General features: G+C 37.6%; 2 protein-coding genes across 2 annotated transcripts; both read left to right on the forward strand.

Moving 5' to 3' along the window:
* The first annotated feature begins 9,626 nt into the window (after positions 1-9,626).
* Positions 9,627-12,819, forward strand: LOC125016532 (carcinoembryonic antigen-related cell adhesion molecule 6-like). Its single transcript, XM_047599065.1, has 6 exons — positions 9,627-9,775; positions 9,894-10,214; positions 10,906-11,181; positions 11,317-11,565; positions 11,669-11,748; positions 11,884-12,819. Exons 1-5 carry the CDS (start codon positions 9,730-9,732, stop codon positions 11,740-11,742), a joined length of 966 nt encoding a protein of 321 aa, XP_047455021.1. The 5' UTR covers positions 9,627-9,729; the 3' UTR covers positions 11,743-11,748; positions 11,884-12,819.
* Positions 12,820-17,707: 4,888 nt separating this feature from the next.
* LOC125015823 (nectin-4-like) lies at positions 17,708-23,049 on the forward strand. Its single transcript, XM_047597813.1, has 7 exons — positions 17,708-17,888; positions 18,314-18,386; positions 18,681-19,019; positions 19,543-19,645; positions 19,892-19,926; positions 20,031-20,086; positions 20,217-23,049. Exons 2-7 carry the CDS (start codon positions 18,323-18,325, stop codon positions 20,352-20,354), a joined length of 735 nt encoding a protein of 244 aa, XP_047453769.1. The 5' UTR covers positions 17,708-17,888; positions 18,314-18,322; the 3' UTR covers positions 20,355-23,049.
* The last annotated feature ends 725 nt before the right edge of the window (positions 23,050-23,774 follow it).

The following is a 23,774-nucleotide window of genomic DNA, read 5'->3' on the forward strand; positions in this document are numbered from 1 at the left end:
TTAAATTCTTTGAACACTGCAACTTGCTGATTACATACCAAGCACACTGGTTTTGCATTCAGTTCTGTGAATAAATACTTCTCGGTCCATTTCTCCTGGAAAACTCTGCACTCCGTGTCCACTCTTCTTTTTTTTGACAGTGCCATTTTGGGAAGGGTGTGTTGACCGATAACTTGTTTAGTAGTGGTGAATGGTGAAGCAAGATTGCCGGTTTATTTTTGCTTGGACACATCACGTTGCGAATGTTTATTTCCTGTGACTAACTCGTGTCAGTGCCGCATGCTTGACGTGAGCGCTTTTACACATTTACTGCCCTCTAGCGGCCGGAGGGAGCATTTGGTTTGTATTTATTTTAAAAAATCACAACTTTTAATAGAAATTAGCTAGAGACTCGCTTCTTTTTTTGACATACTCAGAAATTTATGCCGGGCCGGATTAAATGACCCAACGGGCCGGGTCCGGCCCGCGGGCCGTATGTTTGACATGCCTGTTGTAGATCATTAAAGTTTTTGTCTCTGATTAAAATATAAGATGTATTTCTTTGATACAAGGATTTTTGCTTTCTTGAAATTCCTTCTTTGCAGCCTGCATTTTGTTTACCATTTGTATAGATTAAGATGAATTATTTAGAAGTTCATTAATATCAATTTGTTAAATTCATTCAAGGTTCTATATGGTTTTTATTAGTAGTATTGTCACACTCCTGACAATCTTGATTGTACCACTTGAGGGAGTTATTTACATTTTACATCTTCAAATACCTAGAGCCAGAAGGAACCACTGGTAAAACAGTGAAACAAAAGATTGACCTCTTGATGAATTAGACCTGTCAACACATGGCTTATAAATGAATGCTACATTAATTAATTTTGCCTTCAAAGCAACAGCAAACCGGGAATATTTCTGCTGTGGGTGAAGCTGAACTGAGGGCCCCTCCTATTTTAACTTGCCCCAATAATATTTTCCCAGAATTCTGAGATGTTGGGGAGAAATAAACCAAAAGTATGTTGCCACATTACCAGCGAGTTAGTACTTTGATACACAGCTAAGGTGTGTGTTTATTTAGCAATGCACCTATTAGCTTTAAAAATATGTTGAATTGGTTATTAGCATCTCTACTTGGCTCTGTGCCTGCCTATAACTGTCACTCAATGCTTTGATGCTGAAGAAATCTTTTAAACATTTAGACTCTCAATTTATTTCTGCTCTTATTTGGTGGATAGTTTTCCCATGATTTCTGTTTCTGTTTATAAAGTAGTACAAAACAGGTCAATCTTAAACATAAATAGCAGCAAAATACAAGATACACAGAAGTCAGCAGAATTTTTAGTCCAAAATCTTTGTACATTACAGGCAGGAAACTTTACTGTACGATACATTTACCTTTCATTCTTAGAGCTTCACTGAAATTCACTGATGAGACTATTTCTAGTATTTTTACGGGAGGTAATAGTAATGACAGTACACTGTTAGATTAAAATCTCATTTTTATGCAAAATAACTTACTGTATTTTTTCAGATTTACTAAATGAATGGAAAACCCTGTTTATTACACATTATGAGTCCATAAACAACCAAAATATTATCAAGTTGAACATGTCACACATGTCAAGGCCTATTTTTGCCACCCTGTAACATGAAATGAGATAACATTTCTATTCGATTACTATTTAATCCTTCACTGTAAATTCAAATGTTATCAGGAGATAGTCAGAACAACATACTTTGATGGCTTATTGTGAAATCTGGTTCACATACTGATGGTCAGTTGCTTGCTGTGACTCAAAAGCAACGATGTTCAGATGTTTTGAGCTCAAACGCAACACGAAAAATTGATAATAACTATATTTATATATATACATATAAAATAAGTAAAATTCAATAAATAACCAGACTAAAAGGAAAATAAAATTCAATTGAAAGCAAGACTAAAAAGGTAGGTCTTTAGTTTGGTTTTAAAAATGTCCACATTTTCCTCAGGTCCTCAGGCAGACTGTTCCACAAGCAGGGATCATGATGGTAAAAGGAGGCCTCGCTGTATGTTTTGGTTAACATTTCTGCCTGCTGCCTGAAGACCTGAGAGTTCTCGAGGACTCATGTTAAAAGCAAATCGGGTAAATAATTAGGAGCATGAAGTGCTTTAAAAACCATTAAGAGGATCTTAAAATCGATCCTGAAGGAGACAGGTAGCCAGTGCAGAGACTTTAAAGCTGGTGTAACGTGTGCTCTCTTTCTGGTCCTTGGTGTCACACACTGCTTCTTGACTGTTCGTGTCTTGTCTTCAAATTCAGGAAGAGAGACTCATCAGTCCAGTTAGATTTTATTGAAACGGTTTCATGAGACATTGCTTCTTAAATGTACCCTCTTGAAAACACATTTAGCTGGTGACAAAGCAAATACTGTTTTCGGTTATTTTTTATCTTTAAATCTATGAAATTTGGTACAGGTGAATTTGTACATTTAACATCACCCACTGAAGTATTCTCTTACCTTCAGCACCAGATTGAATCTTCCTCCTCTGTCTCTTTCTGTTTTTACCATGCAAAAATAATTTAAAAAAAAAGGGTTCTTTGTTTCCACCATGAGGTTCAACCCTGGAGTTGGTACATTCCCTCTCTGGTTGATGGTGGAGTTTGTAAATTTGTTTCGCGACTTGTAAAAGTGTTTCGACACTTGTAAATTTGTTTTCTGAACTGTAAATTTCTTCTGGGACTTGTACATGTGTTATGGCAATATGATTTTGTTTTATGATGTGAAAAATGTTTTCTAAAATGTAAATTTGGCTGATGCTTTGTAAAAATGTTTCACATTTTGCAATATTGGTTTGCACCTCCTGCTCAACACAGAGACCTGAGGCAGCCATCAGCTGCCTGAGGGCCCTCAGAGCAGCATGGAGCCGCTCCAACAGGGATACAGCCACTTCTGGCTCAGGCTGGCTGAGATTTGGTGGCAAAGTTTTGCCCAGAAACAGTGATTGGCGGGGAAGAAGGTAGTGGAGCAGGTTGAGGGTAGTTTGTTGTGTCCTTATCCACTGACAGGATAGTGTCAAGCAAATCCTCCCAGGTTTGGTCACCCGGTTAGCTGCAGTTATTAAAAATAACTGAATTAGAAATATCAGGAAAATGAATCACGCACACACTTGAAACATTTTGTCTCTATAACTGAAAGGAGTGTAGACATCAAGAAGTGACTTAAAATACTTTCTGTCTTTGCTACATTTGAGAGGAAAATATGTTGAACTTGGTATTTGTTGTGTGGTGGTTATCTACAGTTAATAACTAAATAAAAAATATCAGAAAGACTAAACACACACAGTTTCAGACTGACATTTTTCTACATTTCCAAGGGAGATATATTTATTTCCCTGCATTTATCTGACATTGTTGTCTGCCAAATTTAACTTGTTTCACATCCAAACCGTAACAGGACATGTTGGAAGGTAACAACATCAGTCCATAGAGGTAACATGCACTAATACATGAGAGAAGTCTGTGAATACCTTTGTTGATTAAAATCATGTAACTGCAGTTAAGCAAAGACATTCAGTACTCACAGCGTCAGGTAGATAGCAATGTTTCAAGTTTCTTTTTCGAAGAAGGCTTTCTCTAGAGTGTGTTCACAGAAAAGTGTTCAGGAGAAAATGAAGAAGTTGTCAAAACTTCTGAAAACAAGCCGTTTAGTCATTGTTGCTGTATGTTTGTTTTTGTGAATGAATGTAGTGCATTAAAAACAGGGGGCGAGTCATTAAAAACAAGGTGGAGGCTGCCATGTTTGCTTTTTGTTTTTTCTCCTGTTGATGTTAAAAACAAGGAGAATAGCACTATAAGTTGCAAATTTGCATTTCTAGACATGGAGTTAATGTTTCTGCAGATGTGGTTCCAGAAGTCAGCATCAGGAGCAATTGCCAGATCTTTTTCCCATTTGGATGTAGGTATGGATAGGGCTGTGTCAGATTGTATAGAAAGATTTGATATATTTTTGGAAGGACTTTCTTTTCTGGATGAATGTTAATCAGGTTTGAACTTGGTGGGGGTAAATCTAAGTTAATGGTTTTGATATTGTATTTTGCTTGAATTGATGATTTGAGTTGAAGGTATTCCAGAAACTAGTCTTATGCCTTTTTTGTGACCATGTGGGAAGGTGAAGTGTTTTTGTATTACTGAGAAAGTCAGGAATGATTCCAGTTCTGAAAGTGCCACGTTTACTGTAAGTACTCCTGACTGCCCTTTAATACGTGTATATTTGGAGTATTGGCCGATGATTTGTCACGTTCTAATAAATCTTTCTTCCTTTTTCTTCTTAATGATCTCCTTCCTCATTTGTTCAGACCCAACGAACCAACAATCATTCAGATGTTGACAGGAGCCAAACTTGAAGAGAGTGTCTCTCAGCTGCTCTGCTGACTCTCAGCCCAGGGCCGTGTTCTTCTGGACATTCAAGCACATGCTGAACGGATGAATGGGACTTTACACTACATCCATGGGATGGAAGGGAGGTGCCTAGGGAGGTACACCTGCACTTCCTGTAATGCTATTATGGTCTGGAAGCCTCTGAGGTCCACACTTTGCACTTTTTTTAAACTTTAAACTTTTCATTGTAAGCAGAGAAAGACAGAGTAAAGTTTTTTTCTTCTGATCCATACTCCTCTCTTCCCACCAGTGGTTCTATGTCAGTGAAGTTTGCACTGTCCTGACCTCAGTGGGAGTCATGCTGCAGTTTGTCTGCGTATAACAAGCTTCTGATCTAAAATGTTTTAATTTAAATATGTAGTATAAATTTAAATACCCTAACACCCCCAACAATTACAAGACCACAAAAATTTGCCTCTCTCCCTGTAGTATTTTCCCAATTCAGTTTTTATCTAATTTCGATATAAATATATTCACTAAAGCAGATGTAACTTCTTACAGATGTGACTTTAATTTACCAATCTTGGCAGTATGTGAGCTTCTAGATGTTGTAAACAGTTCTTTGTTCTTGTGTCATTCAGCAGGTGAAATTATTATTATTATTTAATCCCGACTGAAGCCTGATAATGTCTTATCAGATTTTAAGCACAATAAACTTTTATTAAAACTCTGATGGCATTTTGCACTTCTACCATGCACGGCCATAAACATCAGCTGCTGAAATCTAATCATGCATGTTAAGAGAATAAAACATTAATGAAGAACTACTCAGAGGCAGAGAATAAAAACCAGCAACTTCCAAGTAATAAGACCTGAAACCTTTCACAAAATAAAAACCAAACTCTCTGCATGAGTAGTCACTGCCCTTTTGTCATCTTGCCTCTGTCCCTGAAAGAAGAGAGAGAACTCTGTGATTTTCAACTGAGCAATATTTTTCTGTAACTTCATTCAATCATTTTAAAGACAGTACAAGATTCAGAGGAGATGTCAACAGCAATATTAAGGTCAGTATTTAACTGATCGCAAACTTTGTCTTCCGTACCTTCCTTTTCTCTTATCACATAACTGAATCATTTAACATAACAATGTTCTGAAAAATGAAATGTTAATCAAATCAATTCAGATTTAGCAATTCAGGAACAGCAGAGAAAGACTTGTATTCACTTCTTCTGAAGGTGGAAAGTGTGTTGAATGAATACTATTGAAGATGAAGGTGAATCATCATTTTTGACCATGGCTGGTTTTGGATAAACAATTTGGGAAAGACTGAAAAACATCAGTAATCTTGTTTATTTTATTTAGTTTTTATTGTATCTATCAATCCAAGCCCTCCACTGCCTCCTTCACATTACACGTTGTTCTTCATTTCAGCTATAATCTGTTTATATACATCATTCATCAACAATTGCTGCACACTTAACTCATGGGATGTTGTCTAAGATTTTAAGGGTAGTTCAGGTGAAACGCCATTTACACAACAATACCAGATGGTTAAGAACAAATAGTGACTCTGTAAAACACAGACTGATGTGCTTGCGGTTGCATCCTTTTGCAAAGTTTAATGCACATTATAGATGGACCCAAATATCAATCAGCACTCTTTAGAGAAATTAGCAATTTAGTGAAATATTAACTCTAGAAAAAAGGGCTGATGTTAATGTTGATTAGTGTACACTCATCTTGTTGTGAAGGTGAATCAGCATTTTTTTATTTACATGTCATCCTTCAGTGACAGGAACACTTACTACTCATGAATGCAACTACAGCAAGGATGTGAATATTCATTACACACACTGCTTTCTGGAGCCACTGAGTCTGCATTCAGTCTTTCTGTCTGCTTTGTACCAAATTATAAGTTATGTAAATAACACCTGATTTTCACTTGATTTTTATTGGTTCTGCTGTTAGCCTTCCTCTAAATCAGGCATGTCAAACATACGGCCCGCGGGCCGGACCCGGCCCGTTGGGTCATTTAATCCGGCCCGGCATAAATTTCTGAGTATGTCAAAAAAAGAAGCGAGTCTCTAGCTAATTTCTATTAAAAGTTGTGATTTTTTAAAATAAATACAAACCAAATGCTCCCTCCGGCCGCTAGAGGGCAGTAAATGTGTAAAAGCGCTCACGTCAAGCATGCGGCACTGACACGAGTTAGTCACAGGAAATAAACATTCGCAACGTGATGTGTCCAAGCAAAAATAAACCGGCAATCTTGCTTCACCATTCACCACTACTAAACAAGTTATCGGTCAACACACCCTTCCCAAAATGGCACTGTCAAAAAAAAGAAGAGTGGACACGGAGTGCAGAGTTTTCCAGGAGAAATGGACCGAGAAGTATTTATTCACAGAAGTGAATGCAAAACCAGTGTGCTTGGTATGTAATCAGCAAGTTACAGTGTTCAAAGAGTTTAATATTCGGCGCCACTCATCATAAAGACAAGTATGTCATTTTAAAGACAATTAATATTGTGCAGTATATTCTCAGCCTCAGTAGGCCCAGCCTAGTAGTTTGATCTGATGTAGTCTAATCCTATTGCCCATGCACTGCTATAACTTTTTTATTAATTTATTTATTTTATTTTATTTTGTATTTCTTTTTTCATTTATTTCAAAGCAGTATGACAATTAAGGCGAAAATATTTTTTTTATAGCTCCCACTTGAGTTTGTTTAGTGTGGTGAGTTGGTTCAGGTGTAAAACTGCATTCACTCAACTGTTAAAATAAACCAGTTGTTAACACATTCACGGCCAAACATGAAAAATCATTTTTTTCCCATTGGTTTTGAAAAGATCCCTTGTTATCCGTGATTATAATATGTAGGGTAGGCTACAAATGTAGGCTGAATGATAAAGCATAGTACTGAAAAACAAAGCTAAATATTTGGAGTTGACATTCTTTTGCTGATCCGGCCCACCTGAGAACAGAAAGTCTGGATCCGGCCCCAGAGCCAAACTGAGTTTGACATGCCTGCTCTAAATTGTAAAACCAACAAGTGAGACTTGATAAATAACAAACTAGAGGTCCTGAAAATTAGACAACCTCTTGCAAGATTTTCTCATTTAACAAAGTTAAAAGTTGAATTATTTAATGTTCATATTGTATGTATAACAATTCACAAAAAAGGCTTACTCAAAAATTCTATATGATACAACACTGCCACTTATATTACATGTTACATCTTATATTACTTATAGTACTGTTTTCTTTCTTTCTTTCTTTCTTTCTTTCTTTCTTTCTTTCTTTCTTTCTTTCTGTATTAAGGCAATGATTTGTAATTGATATTATTAGATTGCCTCTAAGAACAGAGTTTTCTGAATCTGAATGTAAAAAGTTTCCCAAGATACAAAACAGTGGCTCTTAGCTGTAAAATATTAACTCATTTAACAGCTTACAGATAAATAAGTTACTCTACAGAAATCACAGGTCAAACTAGTTTCTACTGTCTACATTCTCTTCTCAATATTTTGTTCTCTTGCAAGCCCACAGTCATTAATCGTAATGTTCTTTGACTGTTTTAAAATGTGCAGGGCTACATATATGAAGGAAAATGTCTTACAGGACTTTTCAGCATCTTGGTGTTTATTACAGTTTTTCTTCTGATATTAACAGTCCGTCTGAAATGTAATGAGGTCAGTTAATACAAAAACAATAGGTTGATGACGCAATAATGTTTTATTTTTATTTTTATAATACTTCGCGCAACAACAGTCAATTTTCGTCTTTTCGTGTCATTTTTTCTGCTGCTGTTCTGGTGTCAAGGAGGAGACATTTTGGGTTGTTGTCCGTATGTGGTCTCTTGTCTCTTTCTCTGAATCTATCGAGAACTGTAGGAATGTACGATGATGCCATTTGTGAAGAATGCAACTGCTATCACATAAAACCTCAGTTTAAGTACTGTATGTACTCGACTGGTGTCTTGGAATCAAGTTTTTTATAAAGGGCGTTAGTGAAGAACAGCATGAGGTAGAAATATAACTTCTAAGTTGTCATGAGATAACTTTACTTGAACTTTCTGCCAGTTGTATCTGCTTCTTCCCTGAATTTGGATTTATGGCCTACACATACTTCATGACTTATGTTTGGACAGCATCCAAAATATTCCATTTTCACAGTTTTAATGAATAAAAAAATCATTTGTATATATCGCTCTCTACATCATTAGTCTTTGGTCACAACTTGGAGTCACAAATAAAATTGTACGGGGTCACAAGTGAACCCCACTGAGGATTACTGCTGTCATTTTAACTTCCTCTATACAGACTGATTATCATATTTACACCATGAGTACCACTTACAAAAGCCCTTTGTCGTTGAGAGGTTAAGAAGCACAACAGGTGACCAGTTTCTCCTCCCATACATTATAGACACATGCTACACACCATGAATACCTCATTGTTTCAACCCATTTGTTAGTCATATTTTGTTATTTTAACAAAGATACACTGTATGTAGACACTACGTGAAATCTTGACATTGTTTTCAGGTAATGTTCAGCCTAGAGACACTGAAACCAGCGGTGTGTTTGAGAAGCCGTCTGAAGGAGGCTGAGAGTCTCCAGGATGTCTTTGATCCTCCTTAAGGAATGCCACGACTCACTGCAGTTACTCAAACACAACCCTGAAGGAGGCCAAAAAGCACTTACTGAAGAGCTCATAAAGCTGATGCACAACACCCCACCACCATGACTCAGAGCCCGGCTACAAATATTGACATGTCCAGTACATTTATATTCATGATAAGTAATTAAATTGAGTAATTCCTCGTTTTCCTTTGTTTCGAGGTCGACATTAATAAATTAAGCAAGGAAAAGGTCACAAGATTTCAAGACCATACCGAGGTTTCAAAAGCACTGATGTATTGGTGTGTCTTCACTAAGAAGGACGGTAAATAAGTCTGATAAGCTGATAGCAGGAACTATTTAATTACCAAGATCATGTCAAGGTACAAAGACATGTGACTTGTTGAACTGTTGGACAGCTCTTACTTCCTCTTCTTTTTTTGTTTCAGGGTTTGTTTGTTTTTTGGTTTCAGTTTGTTGTTTTGTCAGAATTCAGGTAAACTCTGGAAAAAAAACGGCAAAATATTTGTGATGCATCTGAAAACCTTTTGATCAGTCCTACAAAACCAAAAATCCTTCATCTCAAGGTTCAGATCAACTTCTGTACAAACACAGACCTTGAGGCAGTTTGGCGTGTACACAGTGGTGGTGTAGACACTCCTTTTTTATTACTGAATGGGGGGCTGGTGCTGGTCCTGTGTTGTGGGAGTGGGACAATAAAAGAGCAGATACACCTGTGACTCTCAGCATCAAAGAAGTCACCATGGACCAGAGCATCACCTGGACGGCTGTGGTGCTTATTTTAACAGGTAAAGGTAGAAATAATGTCAGTTTATAATTTGAAGAGGCATAGAAATGTGCTGTTGTTAAGATCTCACAGCAATGTTTGACTGTGTTCGTCTTCATTTCCTCTTGTGTGTTAATTAGGCATGTGTGTAGGTGAGGGTATATTACCACCAGGCCCGCTGAGTGGAGCTGTGGCAGGCGCAGTGAAGTTCACCACCACCCTCAAACCTCCTGAGAAACCCTTCCTGTCAGTCAGCTGGAGCTTCAAAGGGGTGAACATCATCACCTCCACCAGCGTCAACGTCACTGATCCCGGACATGCCGACAGGATTTCATTAGACAGGGCCACGGGGGCCTTAGAGCTCAGAGGCCTGGTGTTGGAGGACAGCGGGGAGTACACCATCACCATCATACCAGACGGAGGGCTGCAGAAACTGGGCACGACCACTCTGAATGTGTTTGGTAGGTGTCCTACTTTTCATCCAAACCTTTGATTAAAAAAGTGAAAGAAAGGATAGCAAAAAATAGTATGGCAGACCAGCCACAGTTTTGAAGGTTTCACAGATTCATTGTAGGTGAATTTTATAGAAAATATGGATGAGACATCTGGGTAACATCCTGGCAGAGACACTGGGGCAAAAATCAGTTGTCAAAAGAGAAAAGATCTTGTGAAGCTTGTGCTTCGTCAGTTGCTTCATTTTATATCCTGACTGAATGAATCCTCAACTCTTCTCTCCTGACAAAACCTTAATATTTAATTAAATAAAAGAGTAACACTGTAGTAAATACTTTGGTTGGTCTGTTTTCTTCTACTGTCCAGTTTTATCTCTAGTGTTTAATCACTATATCACCCTTAATGTAAGTTATCTGACATTTTTTTTAATGCAAATTAGTTTGATACAGAAAAATGTTAATAATTAACATCTTGATTAGTGTATCCACATCCACTCTATGTGGTGGTGCATATGGTTCATTCCTCTACACCAAAAATTTAAGAATTGCATATTTCATAGATAATAACCCCATAGTTTGTCGAACACTGAACACCGAACACTGACATGACTTTCTGTGTAGTCAATTTCATATCTAACACGTGTTTTCCACCATTTTTCTTCCACTTTAAATGCACTGACTGTTTTTCATGCGCTGCCAGCACCGATAACCGGAGCCACCATCCGCAGCCCTGCAGCCACCCTGATTGAAGACAAAAGCTCAACCAACCTCACATGTGAGGCCTCCGGCTCAATCAGCACGAGGGTGTGGTTAAAAGATGGCCATCCTCTTCCGCCCAGTGACAGAGTCAGCTTCTCCATAGACAAGAGAGCTGTGTTCATACGACCTGTTCAGAGCTCCAACCACGGCACGTACCAGTGCCGGGTCAGCAACCCAGTCAGCTCCATGACTGCCAGCTATAATCTCACGGTCAACTGTGAGTACTTGGTGTACACCCACTATTCCTCAAACTCTCATTTTAAACTGAAAAGTGCATGTGCATTCAGACGTTTACTGCTGATCCTTTTTAATTATTTATAGATGCAAGCTAACACACCTCTTATCTGTACAGTTGGACCACATAACATTTCAATTATTGGACCAGCAGAAGCCTCACCTGGCCACAGAGTGATGCTGCAGTGCACAGCAGACTCTGTTCCACCAGCAAACTTCAGCTGGTTGTTTAATGGCAACGAGACACAAGTGAATACCTCCTCGTATATTATAGAGAGACTGGGGGAGGAAAACATCGGGAATTACACTTGCACTGCCAGTAATTTGGTCACAATGATGGAAAACTCCACCATTATCTATCTGAGAGGTAATTAAATGGATTTCTTTTATGTTTTTTTGTCAGCTTTGCACACTTTGTGCTATCAGTTCACATTTCCAATGATGATTGTTGTGCTCTTTGCTCCATGAAGCATCCTGTGCTGCTCCCTGCTGGTCGTTCTCAGTGTTGGTCATCAGCACGCTCGCTCTGAGAAGGTTAATATGACGAGAGGTAAAGTAGGAGCTGTGAGATTAATAGTTTATGAATAGTTTATGGAATAGTTTATTTTCTATATTGTTTGACTTTAACTACTATTCATATAACCCTTTTTGCCGTTAATTTACACTGTTGTGTATTTATTCTCAGATTTGCTGCAGTCCAGTGACCTCAACTTCTGACTGTGGCCTCCAATTAAATATCACCCAGAAAAGATAAACAAATAAATAAACAAAATCAAATGTTATGTAGACCCAACAGACGCTGATGCTGCAGCTTGTGATTCCTTCTGGAGAATTCCACATTGAGATAAAAACAAATTGTCTAACCTGTTGCTATTGTGAAATAATGTGAAATGTGAAATGTATTTTTCTAATAGAGCACTTATAGTCCTCTGTATTAAACCAAGGGTCATTGTGGTTTAGTTAAAATGAACTCATAATTCATCACCATTATTTTTGTCCTTGAGTATATGGAGTATATGTGGGTGTACGTGTTTAGTTTGGTCCTGATACACTTTGGCCTCAAGCTGACAGTGAATATGTGGCTGATAGATGGCTAGTTGCTTAGAGTTGGAGTTTCCCTACTGGGTCACAAAAAGTTTCTCTGTCGAGCATTCATTATGACTTTGATGCAGTTTTTAGTCACCACAATCCACACTGGGCTGACCACACCTTTTCTGAATGTCTCCACTCTTGTCTGTCAATACTGTAACATCAAACTGAGGAAATACCTCAGTAGAAGCCAATGTCTGTTACAGTTCACGCGATAAAACAAAATTGAAATATGAAATAAAAAAGTTGTGCTGCTTGTTAAGATATATATATATATATATATATATTTTATTTTATTTTTTTTTTTTACACATTTTCCAGTATCTGGTCTCACTTCAGTGGTGGTCAGAGATTGTGTAGGGGAGTTGCCTGTCACTTAAGGAAGACAAAAGTAGAATGCAATCTCAAAATTCTCCAAAAGGCATAAAAAGATTCAGTAACACTTTCTATGAAGGTTGTACTTATAATGCCCTATGAATGCACTCATAATGTTTTATAAGGTGTCTATAAAGCATTATAATGGTCATTATTACCATCTATACATATTCACAAGTCGTCATAACTAACTTCATGATGCATTATGACAACTGGTTATGAATGATTATAATTTTAATCTGAATAGTGCATTATAAATATGTCAATATCTGCCAAGTCACTTGTTTATTTTATGATGCATCATAACTACTTTGCTTTGCTAAATGTGTATATTGATGCATAATGAGTTTTGACTTCACCTGTAGTGCTTTATATCTGTAGTTATAAGTATATGTAATAAAGTTATAATAATGTATACATCTCCCTACAGCACACAGTCATAAACAGCTATGCAATTTCATAAGTGCCAATTGTCAGCGCTAAGTAAAGTGACAAGAATATGACACTATTATTAACAGATATAAGTTACTATGAGTAATTAAAAGGTGCAATGAACTAAGTCCTGAGTCTGGCATCTTTACCCCATATGCACAATGTTAATATCATAGGTGTTATTTGTCAGCTTAAGGTAAATTAGTGCAAATGAGGTGTTGTGGATATAAGACTATTATAAACAAATATGAGGCACAATGAAATGAGAGCCTGGACAGTAAAGACAAAAGGAATGCATTTAGTTGACTTTATTTTCATTTAAACCAACACACATAATCAGAATGATTATCAATGTTCTGAGCACATTACACAAACACATGAAACAGGCCACAAAAGTGGCACAGCGTGGTCCTAGAGATGTGGCTCTTAAAAGTGCCTTTGGGTTGGTGAGGTGATTCAGGGTCAGAGGTCAGGAGATGGTTTGACAGCAACTACAAGAAGAACAGAGGCAAATCTTTAGTGCTCTAGCTGGGTTTGCTTTTTTATGCAGAAAGGTTTGATTGAAAACACACAAGCAGATCACGTTTTTTTGTTTAAAGCAGCGTAATGAGACATTGTGTTACCGCATATCGTGCAGGCACCGCAGATTACACGAAGGTGGCTTAAGCTAGCTAGACGAAAGTTACCGGACACGGCTAGTTTTCCCTCACAAATTAGATCGTTTTCATTATCTTGCGTTTAATGATTGAAACCATTCAAAACCATTGCATTAATATATAAACGATGTGCGTCATGTAAGCAAAGTAAGACATTAGTTCACAAAACATTAGCAGGACAAAGAGACGACCTACCTGTCCTGGAGAGGACTCAGCGGAGAAAGGAAAGAAAAGACGCTTTACGATTAGTTCATACAGTCAATGCTTTACGACAGTGGGAGGAGCTGGGGACGGAGGTGGGTGGGTGGGGTCTGAGGTCAGGGGTCATGGACTAAAGCATGACATTTCTACAATAATAATAATATACATAAAAACGATATTAAAATAATATCTGATGGCATTCAATAAACGCGGACATTTCTAGCGACCCTTTATAAAGAAGCGGTGTCACGGTGGATGTGAAACTGTCACGAAAATTAATCTATTGTTTGGTGCCTGCCGATTTTTTCTCAAATTTTCATGCCGCTCGAAACGAATTTCAAACTGATGTATTTCAGTTGGAAGTTATTTCGTGCTATGAGGACGACTGTCAATGTGACACTGCGCAATGAAGAGGTTTGATTTTATTTCATTTAGACTAGATTTGTAATGGTCTTATTTCGGTTTTTAATGTAACGTCAATTTTGCTGCAGGATTCGGCACTTTGAGATTCGAAAAAAAAATTAATGGTTATTTGTTATATCGGTCTCTTATACAGGATCGCTAGAAATGTCCGCCTTTATTGAATGCCGTCAGATATTATTTTAATATCGTTTTTATTTATATTATTATTGTTGTAGAAATGTCAGTCTTTAGTCCATGACCCCTGACCTCAGACCCCACCCACCCACCTCCGTCCCCAGCTCCTCCCACTGTCGTAAAGCATTGACCGTATATACTAGTCGTAAAGCGTCTTTTCTTTCCTTTCTCCGCTGAGTCCTCTCCAGGACAGGTAGGTCGTCTCTCTGTCCTGCTAATGTTTTGTGAGCTAATGTCTTACTTTGCTTACATGAAGCACATCGTTTACATATTAAAGCAATGATTTCTAACTTTCGGTAACTTTCGTGTAGCTAGCTTAAGCCATCTACGGGTAATCTGCGGTGCCTGCACGATATGCGGTAACACAATGTCTCATTACGCTGCTTTAAACAAAAAAACGTGATCTGCTTATGTGTTTTCAATCAAACCTTTCTGCATAAAAACAAACCCAGCTAGAGCACTAAAGATTTGCCTCTGTTCTTCTTGTAGTTGCTGTCAAACCATCTCCTGACCTCTGACCCTGAATCACCTCACCAACCCAAAGGCACTTTTAAGAGACACATCTCTAGGACCACGCTGTGCCACTTTTGTGGCCTGTTTCATGTGTTTGTGTAATGTGCTCAGAACATTGATAATCATTCTGATTATGTGTGTTGGTTTAAATGAAAATAAAGTGAACTAAATGCATTCCTTTTGTCTTTACTGTCCAGGCTCTCATTTCATTGTGCCTCATATTTGTTTATAATAGTCTTATATCCACAACACCTCATTTGCACTAATTTACCTTAAGCTGACAAATAACACCTATGATATTAACATTGTGCATATGGGGTAAAGATGCCAGACTCGGTACTTAGTTCATTGCACCTTTTAATTACTCATAGTAACTTATATCTGTTAATAATAGTGTCATATTCTTGTCACTTTAATTAGCGCTGACAAATAGCACTTATGATATTGCATAGCTTTTTATGACTGTGTGCTGTAGAGAGATGTATACATTATTATAACTTTATTACATATACTTATAACTACAGATATAAAGCACTATAGGCGAAGTCAAAACTCATTATGCATCACTATGCACATTTAGCAAAGCAAAGTAGTTATGATGCATCATAACATTAACAAGTGACTAGGCAGATATTGACATATTTATAATGCACTATTCAGATTAAAATTATAATCATTCATAACCAGTTGTCATAATGCATCATGAAGTTAGTTATGACGACTTGTGAATATGTATAGATGGTAATAATGACCATTATAATGCTTTATAGACACCTTATAAAACATTATGAGTGCATTCATAGGGCATTATAAATACAACCTTCATAGAAAGTGTTACCAAAGATTCATTAAATAAAAGTAAAGAACTGTCAGCAAAACAGAAATGAACTCATAGGATCATTAAGCATAGCATACTGCCTCCTTTTTATAACTTCCTTAATCTAAGTGAAAAAAACAAAACAAACAATAAGCTGGGGATTGATGTATTATTGTTCAAAGTAGAGTACAGTATAGACTAATATTGCCAAAGGGAACTGATGCCAAAGAGAACTTTAAAGTCAGTTGACGTTGAAGACTCTTAGCACCGTTTGGATATTTTATATTAAACGTGTCTGGAACAGTTCTCAAACAAAACAAAAAAAAGTAGAAGCAGAGCATTGGTAATCACTGTGGATGACTACTGCATTTAACAAGTAAGGTTTCTCTGATGTTAAAATCAACATGTTTCATATGTCTTTGTGCTAATACTTACTAAACCCCACTAAGCCCAGGAGCCACTGCAGGAGTTCATTCTGTCACATTAGCTGTGAAGCTGTGTGTTTTATCAGTGGTGAGATGGATGTATCAAGATCAAATGTAGGACGGTGTATTTATGTTTTGATCTTCTGTTATTAATTTCATCTCCTTTTAAGCGCAAGCATTTACAGACCCAGATGAGACAGAGCATCATCGACACCCACAAAAGACCACATCACAGCCCATGTAGCAAAAATAGAGCACGCTGTCAACCGCTGGGACCACTCTCAGGCCATGAACCACAGATCTGCAGACCTGATTATAAACAAAAATGCAAACAATAATTTAGAGAGAATCCAAAAAAGCGTTGAATAAGGTCAGCTGGACTTGTAGAAGGAAGCCATCTATGTCAAAATGGAGAAACCTTCTCTAAACAGAGGAGGTGGACTGAGATTTAATTTACCAACTATTTATAATTCAGTTTTGACTTCTGTCCCCAAGAAGTTTCAACAACATTCACACATTGAGCCTCCAGGTTCCCATGGACAATAGCCTCGTTAGAGCTCTATTCATAGGGTAAGTTAGCCTAGGCACACAGTTCCCCCCATTCAAGGACAGGTAAGTATCAGCCATTATGGTAATTAGTGACCCCAGTTTCTGGTCAAGCAAGTTTCTGGTGGGTGCTACCCACAGAGTTTTTCCTATTTAAACCTCAATTTCCCACTAGTTCATCAGAACTGAAGAAGCTACTCGGATGAGTGGCGAAACGTCTTCAAGAAATTCTACAAGTCCAGCTGACCTTATTCAACGCTTTTTTGGATTACCATGACCTGGATGACTGAGAACCTTCACAGACAATTTAGAGAGACACACGTCAAGAAAAGATCCAATTCTCTATTTCATGTCACGCTAAATGTAATATCTGAAAAAGCATTTGACTTTTAACTACTCGTTTCCCCCTCTCTCATCCTCTGTTTAAATGTTCTCCTCCATGTGTATCGTGTTGGGCATGACACACACACAGAACCTCACATGAGCATATGACGGAGATGAGCATTTCCCCCCTCAGCATTCAGTAACTGTTGTTAATTTGACTTTATTTCCACAACTTCCTCCTTCATGTAAAGGGGAACAAAGGCACTTATCATTTGTGCAACTGTATAAGCAATAAACATCAGATAATAGAAGGCAACAAATGTCTCAATTAGCATGAGTAAAAAGGGGAACGTTAAATCAAAACGGAGTCTTGTTGTGATACTATAATATTTTGATCGTTGTGAATTTCATATTTACAGCACAGTTTACAATAATTTTATTTTTGCATACAATCGCTTCAGTGAACCCAGTAAAGGAAGTGTAACTATTCCACATTAACATGCTTTGACCACACGAGATCACTGTTGCGCATGATACGGTGTGGAAAGTAGCACAGAGGTGTATTCTGTACTGTCATCGGAAATCTACCCATAAAACTAAGAAATCACACTTGGACACCTGAAGAGAAAAGATCGACACGATAGACTGTTGGCACAGTTTCAACAACCTGCATGAGTTGGAAAATGATTCCCGCCTGCCATCTTTTCCTGCATGGGTAAGCTTCATTTCTGTCTAAATTAAACAGCGGCGCGGAGTTACGATTTGTACTTCATGGATAGATTCACGCAGAGTGGACGAAACGCTCCAGTGACCTTAAAACGACTGTAATAATTATAGCTCGGAGAATTTCGTCGTTTTGAGAGAGCGGTTTGTCTGCTGACTCAGCTGCTGTTCCTCTTTACAGACGGTTTTCAGTCTGTGCCATATATATTGAGACTTTAGTCCTGTTGTTGCCACTTCTGCCTGTTTAAGTCGTCGATTTGCGAACCAGGGACTATACGCACTGACGTTTTCTTCTATGAGTTCCCTTCACGTAAACTTGAAAGCTGAAGTACAAAATCGGAATACTGTTTGAATTTTGTAAGCTGTTTTTTTCTTGTTTTCTTCTTTTTTTCCCTTTTTTTTGTCCGCCGACTGTAGTTGTGCACAATGAAAACTTGCCATAGACCATTTCACCTCCTGATAAGGCTGGTTTACATCACATTAGTGTCAGGTAAGACTAATGTTTTTAAACTTTAAAATTTTAATATCTTGAAGACTCATAAATCCGAATATAGTAAAATAAAATGAAATGTCGTAAAACTTCCCCTTTTATACCAACATACAAATATGTCTTGTCTAGTTCTATATTTGTGTACAGCTCCACTATATCAGAAAATAGCCTGTACACTGTTTTCTATATATCTGGATAAAATGTAAATCGAGTAGTTAGTTAGATGTGGTATATTGTACATTATACTGTGTTTCTTTCTCCATCACTGATCACCATGTGTTTATTTTTGGGCAGTTCTTGAGGCACAACGTATCAAAGTGTTGCCTGAAGTGACTGGATACCTTGGAGAAGATGTCACCCTGCCTTGCAACTTCATCCAAGGACAAACTCTCGACAATATTACTCAGGTTCAGTGGAATGTCCTGTCACCAGGAAACAGAACCACCCTCATAGTTTTCAACAGTGCATATGGACTGGATATTCATGAATCTCCTCTGAAAGGGAGACTGGAGATCGAAGGGGAATCACTGATAATTAAGAGTGTAGAAAAGACAGATGCAGGGTCGTACGTCTGCTCCATTTCAGCCTTTCCCAGTGGATCACATGAAGGAACCACCAAACTTATTGTTCAAGGTGAGTACAAACTTATGAAGTGATAATATGAAGTACCAACTTTAAAAAAAAAAATAGTAGCCAACACAAACTAAACAATCAGCACAAAAACTGTGTCTTATGTTTATTTTTATGACTTGACTAAAACTCTGCATGATGAAGATTCAAGATCACTTTATTGATCGCCGCAGGGAAATTTTTTTATCCAAGATTCTCAAGACAACAGGGAACATAATTGAGTCTGTATTGTATTGATAAGAATTTTTTTATCTCTAATCCATTTGTCATTAGTCAATACATCTGAAAATAATGTTAAACCAGCTTTTGCATACACACACACAAATACACACACACACAAGGACTTAGATCTCTGCCCCAAGATGTTGCTGTGTAACATTATGCTTCTGAACTATACTAATTACAGCACTAATCATTTTCTTGCAACCAAATAAGAGTCCACTGTGAATCTGACACTAATACCTAATATGCAAACATGACTTGAAATAATTTCATGAGCTACACACAGTTGTGTTTCGTCTCACAGAGAAGATGCAGTCAGCAGCAGGGATAGTTCCTGCTGTGGTGGTTGTTGTTGTGCTGCTGTTCGTGATCATGGCGGCCATAGCTTACCTCATGTACATCAGGAGGTAGGTTTGTTCGTGTTGGTGACCCAGTCACATTTCAGGGACCAAAAAACAAAAATCCACATAATCCAAACATAAAGTAAACCAATATAATTTAGCGTGGAATTTAAGTTTCTCGTAGTGACATGATCCAGACAATTATTGAATTAAAAAATGTCTCAAATGGATCAATAATAATAATAACTGTATCTGCGGCCCTGCCTTCTCACTTCAATCAGAACTAATGGCCCTTTTGATTCCTTTATGCAGACGTAACTCATTGGTCAGGCATCGTGTCTTCATAGGTGAGAAGTTTCCCCTGACTCAATTTCTAATCAACCCTCGATACTTTATCCATTTGCCGTTTTGTTTCAGGTCCTTTGACCAAAAGCTTGTGTGTGTCTTTCAGATACAACTGGTCCAGAGAGAGACGTGGCCAGACCATCTGTTATAATAAGAGAGGAGGTGAGCTTGGTAGTTGAATCCCTTCCATTCAAATATAATTTAAATTATGCAGTTGTGGTAGTAAGAAGGAGCAGATTATTGCACATGAGAGCCTCCTCTAACCACCACTCTCTCGCACTCTTACTCATAGGATGTGGTCTACTCTGACGTCAAGCTCAAACCATCCAAAGAAGCTTCTCCTGCATCCAGGAGCAAAGACAGAGACACTGAGCATGCGGATGATGTCACGTACTCCGAGGTTGTAGTATCACGTCAACTGCCCAAATGAGACACACTGTACATGGAAGCGATCGTAAATGTAGTCCTCGTGCTCAGAAGTCTCTCAGCAGATCCCATTCACTGTAATCATGGTATCATTTATTGAACATCTCAGATCCTAATCACCTGCTTCTAAAATAAAACCGCTGTAGCTTCTTCAGTGTTTGGATATAACGGCAGTGACATTTGGGTCTTGTGGTGTTGCAAGATTAAAAAAAAATAGTCACCATGGCTGTACATTCTAGTCATTAAGATTTCAATAAAGACTCAAAAGTCAGTGCTAGAGAAAAACTAAAAAATCTGCAAATCACTCAGTAAATTTGTACCTGTACCTCCTAGTTCCTTTTATAATTATAATTTATGAAAATTTTGTGCAACCTGCAAAGACAGACTTGCAGGGTTCACATGGCCTTGCAGGTTTTGAGTGTGGCCATAACAGTTAGTTTGCTTGGAAGAAAGATGCTGTTCCTCACAATACATTGATTATGACATTGGTTACACAAAGTTCCAGTTGTTGCTTTGTTAAACGTAAAAGAGGAAGGTGGAAAGCAAGATAAACATAGAGAGTTGTACAACTAATGCAGAAATAACTTTGGAGTGCAAAAAACACTATGACTGTTTAATACTGGCTTGAGGTGAAGTGACAAAAAGTGCCTCTAATTGTGAATTCTTCCGGGAAACTTTCCACGGCAGCTTCAAACCAAAAACAAGAATTGTATGTCAGTGTACTGCATAGTGCCGTGGGTTGTCCAATTCTACACTTATACTTATATTTGGAGTCTCTTAACCTGACCCAGTAATGTGTCTGCTGGGCCTGTTTATGCACAATATTGCTATATGTTCATGCCACACTGCAGTCTGCATGTTTTGCAGTCTGAGGCTGCTTTAAGAAAAAAAACACAGAGGTGACAAAATATGGTTTGCATAGTTGCTGTAATGGTGAACATTACTAACAGTCACTGCCAACTGCTGGTTTTCAGCCAGCATTTCCTGAAAGTGTGATTTTGTGGGTGTGAAATGTTAAACCTGAGGCTCACACACTTGTGATATGTCTACTAGACTTACACTGTGAGAGATAAGTGAGTTTGTTGCTGTTTAAAAAAAATCAGTCAGGGGCTTGTATTTATTTATTTGATTTTTTTATTATTTTTCAATTATTCTGTCAGCAAGTAAGTACGAAATTTGTTTATGTAACAGCAATACTATATACTTAGATTGGAATTAAGTCCTTTTGACAGAAATGCCAGCACGCAGTCCTGCAAACTGTCTACGTTTGCTTAATCTATTGTAGCTTAATAAAACTTTGCATTTTTACAGATCTTAACCAATTCTTTGGTTTCTGAATTCTCTTATGAAGAGTTGTGTCAAGACAGGAAACAGATGAGAAAGATAAGACACTGCAGTGTGAAGAGAGTGCATTTTGAAAGACTCCATATCTGATCAGTAAGACGTGAATAGAAACAATGGAACATTTTCAAACTCTAGATGCATCATTGCCGTACTGCTGAGAATGAGCCACTGGGACAAACATTCATGACCTACGTTTGTTAAGATAACAACATGAGGCTGATGGGCGGAGGGATGAGCAAAATTTCACAGTTATACTCCCTTATTTGTAGTCATGTTGCATGTGGCATTTTGCGCTTCTTTTGCTTCTCTTTGTGACTGTTTGTGGTCTCTCTAGTTAATTAAACCAGATGTGCTGACGGTCGTTTAATAGTGAGGTTCCTGCCCTTACAGTAAGCTAGCTAATCTGATCTTACTCAGGTAGGCCGAGAACCAGTGGACAGGCAGTTACATGATCAGCGGCAGTAGTTTTTAAAGTGGCAGCCTCAAAGAGTTTTATTTAGATGCATCACTGTTTATCAAATGAGGACAAACGTATGATAAAATAATTAATAATTAATTGTTCAGAGCTGAAAATATTATCACCAAATGATCCTTTTAAATGCTGGTTAGATTAGTATATATTCTGTTGTCCACGTCAGGAAAACATCAGGTGGTGGATGAGTTTCCAAGGGGAATAGAAATATGGAGGTTTTATGAAAAAATGTAGAAATCAATGTGGGCAGTGGCATTAGAAACATGGACTCCTGCTGTTTGTAACATTTCTGTCAGGTTCAGCGCCCCGCAGCAGATAGAAACATTTTATTGCATCATTTTGTTTAGTGCCCCTGTGAACAGCTAAGTTTAGATCACAGAATCTGAACAATTTCTACACATTCCTACACAGTTTGTGACTCAGGAAAGCATGGTTCACAAACACACCTGCATTACTACTCATAGCCATAGGTGGTGCCAAAGAGACCAAGATGACCTCTTTAAATGTTTTATTGTTTCTTATTTGTTGCTTTGGTGGTGAATTGCGGGGTAAGAAAAGTACACATGAAAGATGCATTATTAATAATCTGAAGCCTTGTGATCATTGAAATTTTTTAATCTTTCTTTCTGTGTATCTGATTTTGACATAATTCAAAACTGTGGTAGAAGATATAATGTTATTTTTGCTGTTACAAGTTTTAAGTTACAAGAATTTAATGTGCACCACTAATAGGTGAAATTAATTCATGTTTAATTTATCACTATTGTTGTATTTAGCTGATGTAAACATTTTCTAAAATGCACAGCAACAGTATATAGTTGTTGATTTACACTGCAAGGTTTACCCAAGCTGTGAAATAAACCTTATATAAGCCATACTTGCATTTGCATTGCACGTGTCTGAATTCTTGTGACGTCCTACACTGTTATTTCAACACAGACAGTACAATTCTACAGGAGCCTTCTGGTGAAAGCTCAAAGAAATTAAGCCCTCTAATTGAGAGTTAAGGAAACGCCACCCTGATGAAAGCAAGATAGAGCGTTTGGGGAATAAAACATGCCCATTAAAAGGAGAGTTGTGTAACTTGTTTAATTTCCAACATGCAACCAAGCTGACTGGTTGGTTTGTTACTGAGTGATTTAATGTTTTCCCACATTTGAGTGAACATATTTCTAACCTGCTGTTACTTGCTGTAAATTATAACAACTTATTCTAGTTCCAGTAAATTGCAGTATAATAATCTAAGGTGTATAGGAAGTATTCTTATTTAACTCCTTATCCCACTTTGAGTTAGAAAAATAATGTGTAAAGGTTGGTATGCTTAGTGATACACCAGGGTTTTGCTGTAGCTTCAAGTTTAACTAACAATGCCCAGTAAGTCTATGATAATAGAGTTTTAGGGATCTGCTTAAAAGAATTTGCCAATAATTCTAAAGTAATCATCATTTCATCAGTTGACAAAAAAAACACAGTCATTTGGGCTTTTTGTGAGGATCTGTATCAGAATTGTCAGTGTATATGTGACAAGTTAAACAGAGTAATAAGTTAAGAATATAAATAAGTTAAAAATATAAAGCCTGGACAATTAAAAATGTTATGGCATTTAGC

The sequence above is a fragment of the Mugil cephalus genome, chromosome 11, assembly GCF_022458985.1.
Source record: "Mugil cephalus isolate CIBA_MC_2020 chromosome 11, CIBA_Mcephalus_1.1, whole genome shotgun sequence".
NCBI classification, from domain to species: domain Eukaryota; kingdom Metazoa; phylum Chordata; class Actinopteri; order Mugiliformes; family Mugilidae; genus Mugil; species Mugil cephalus.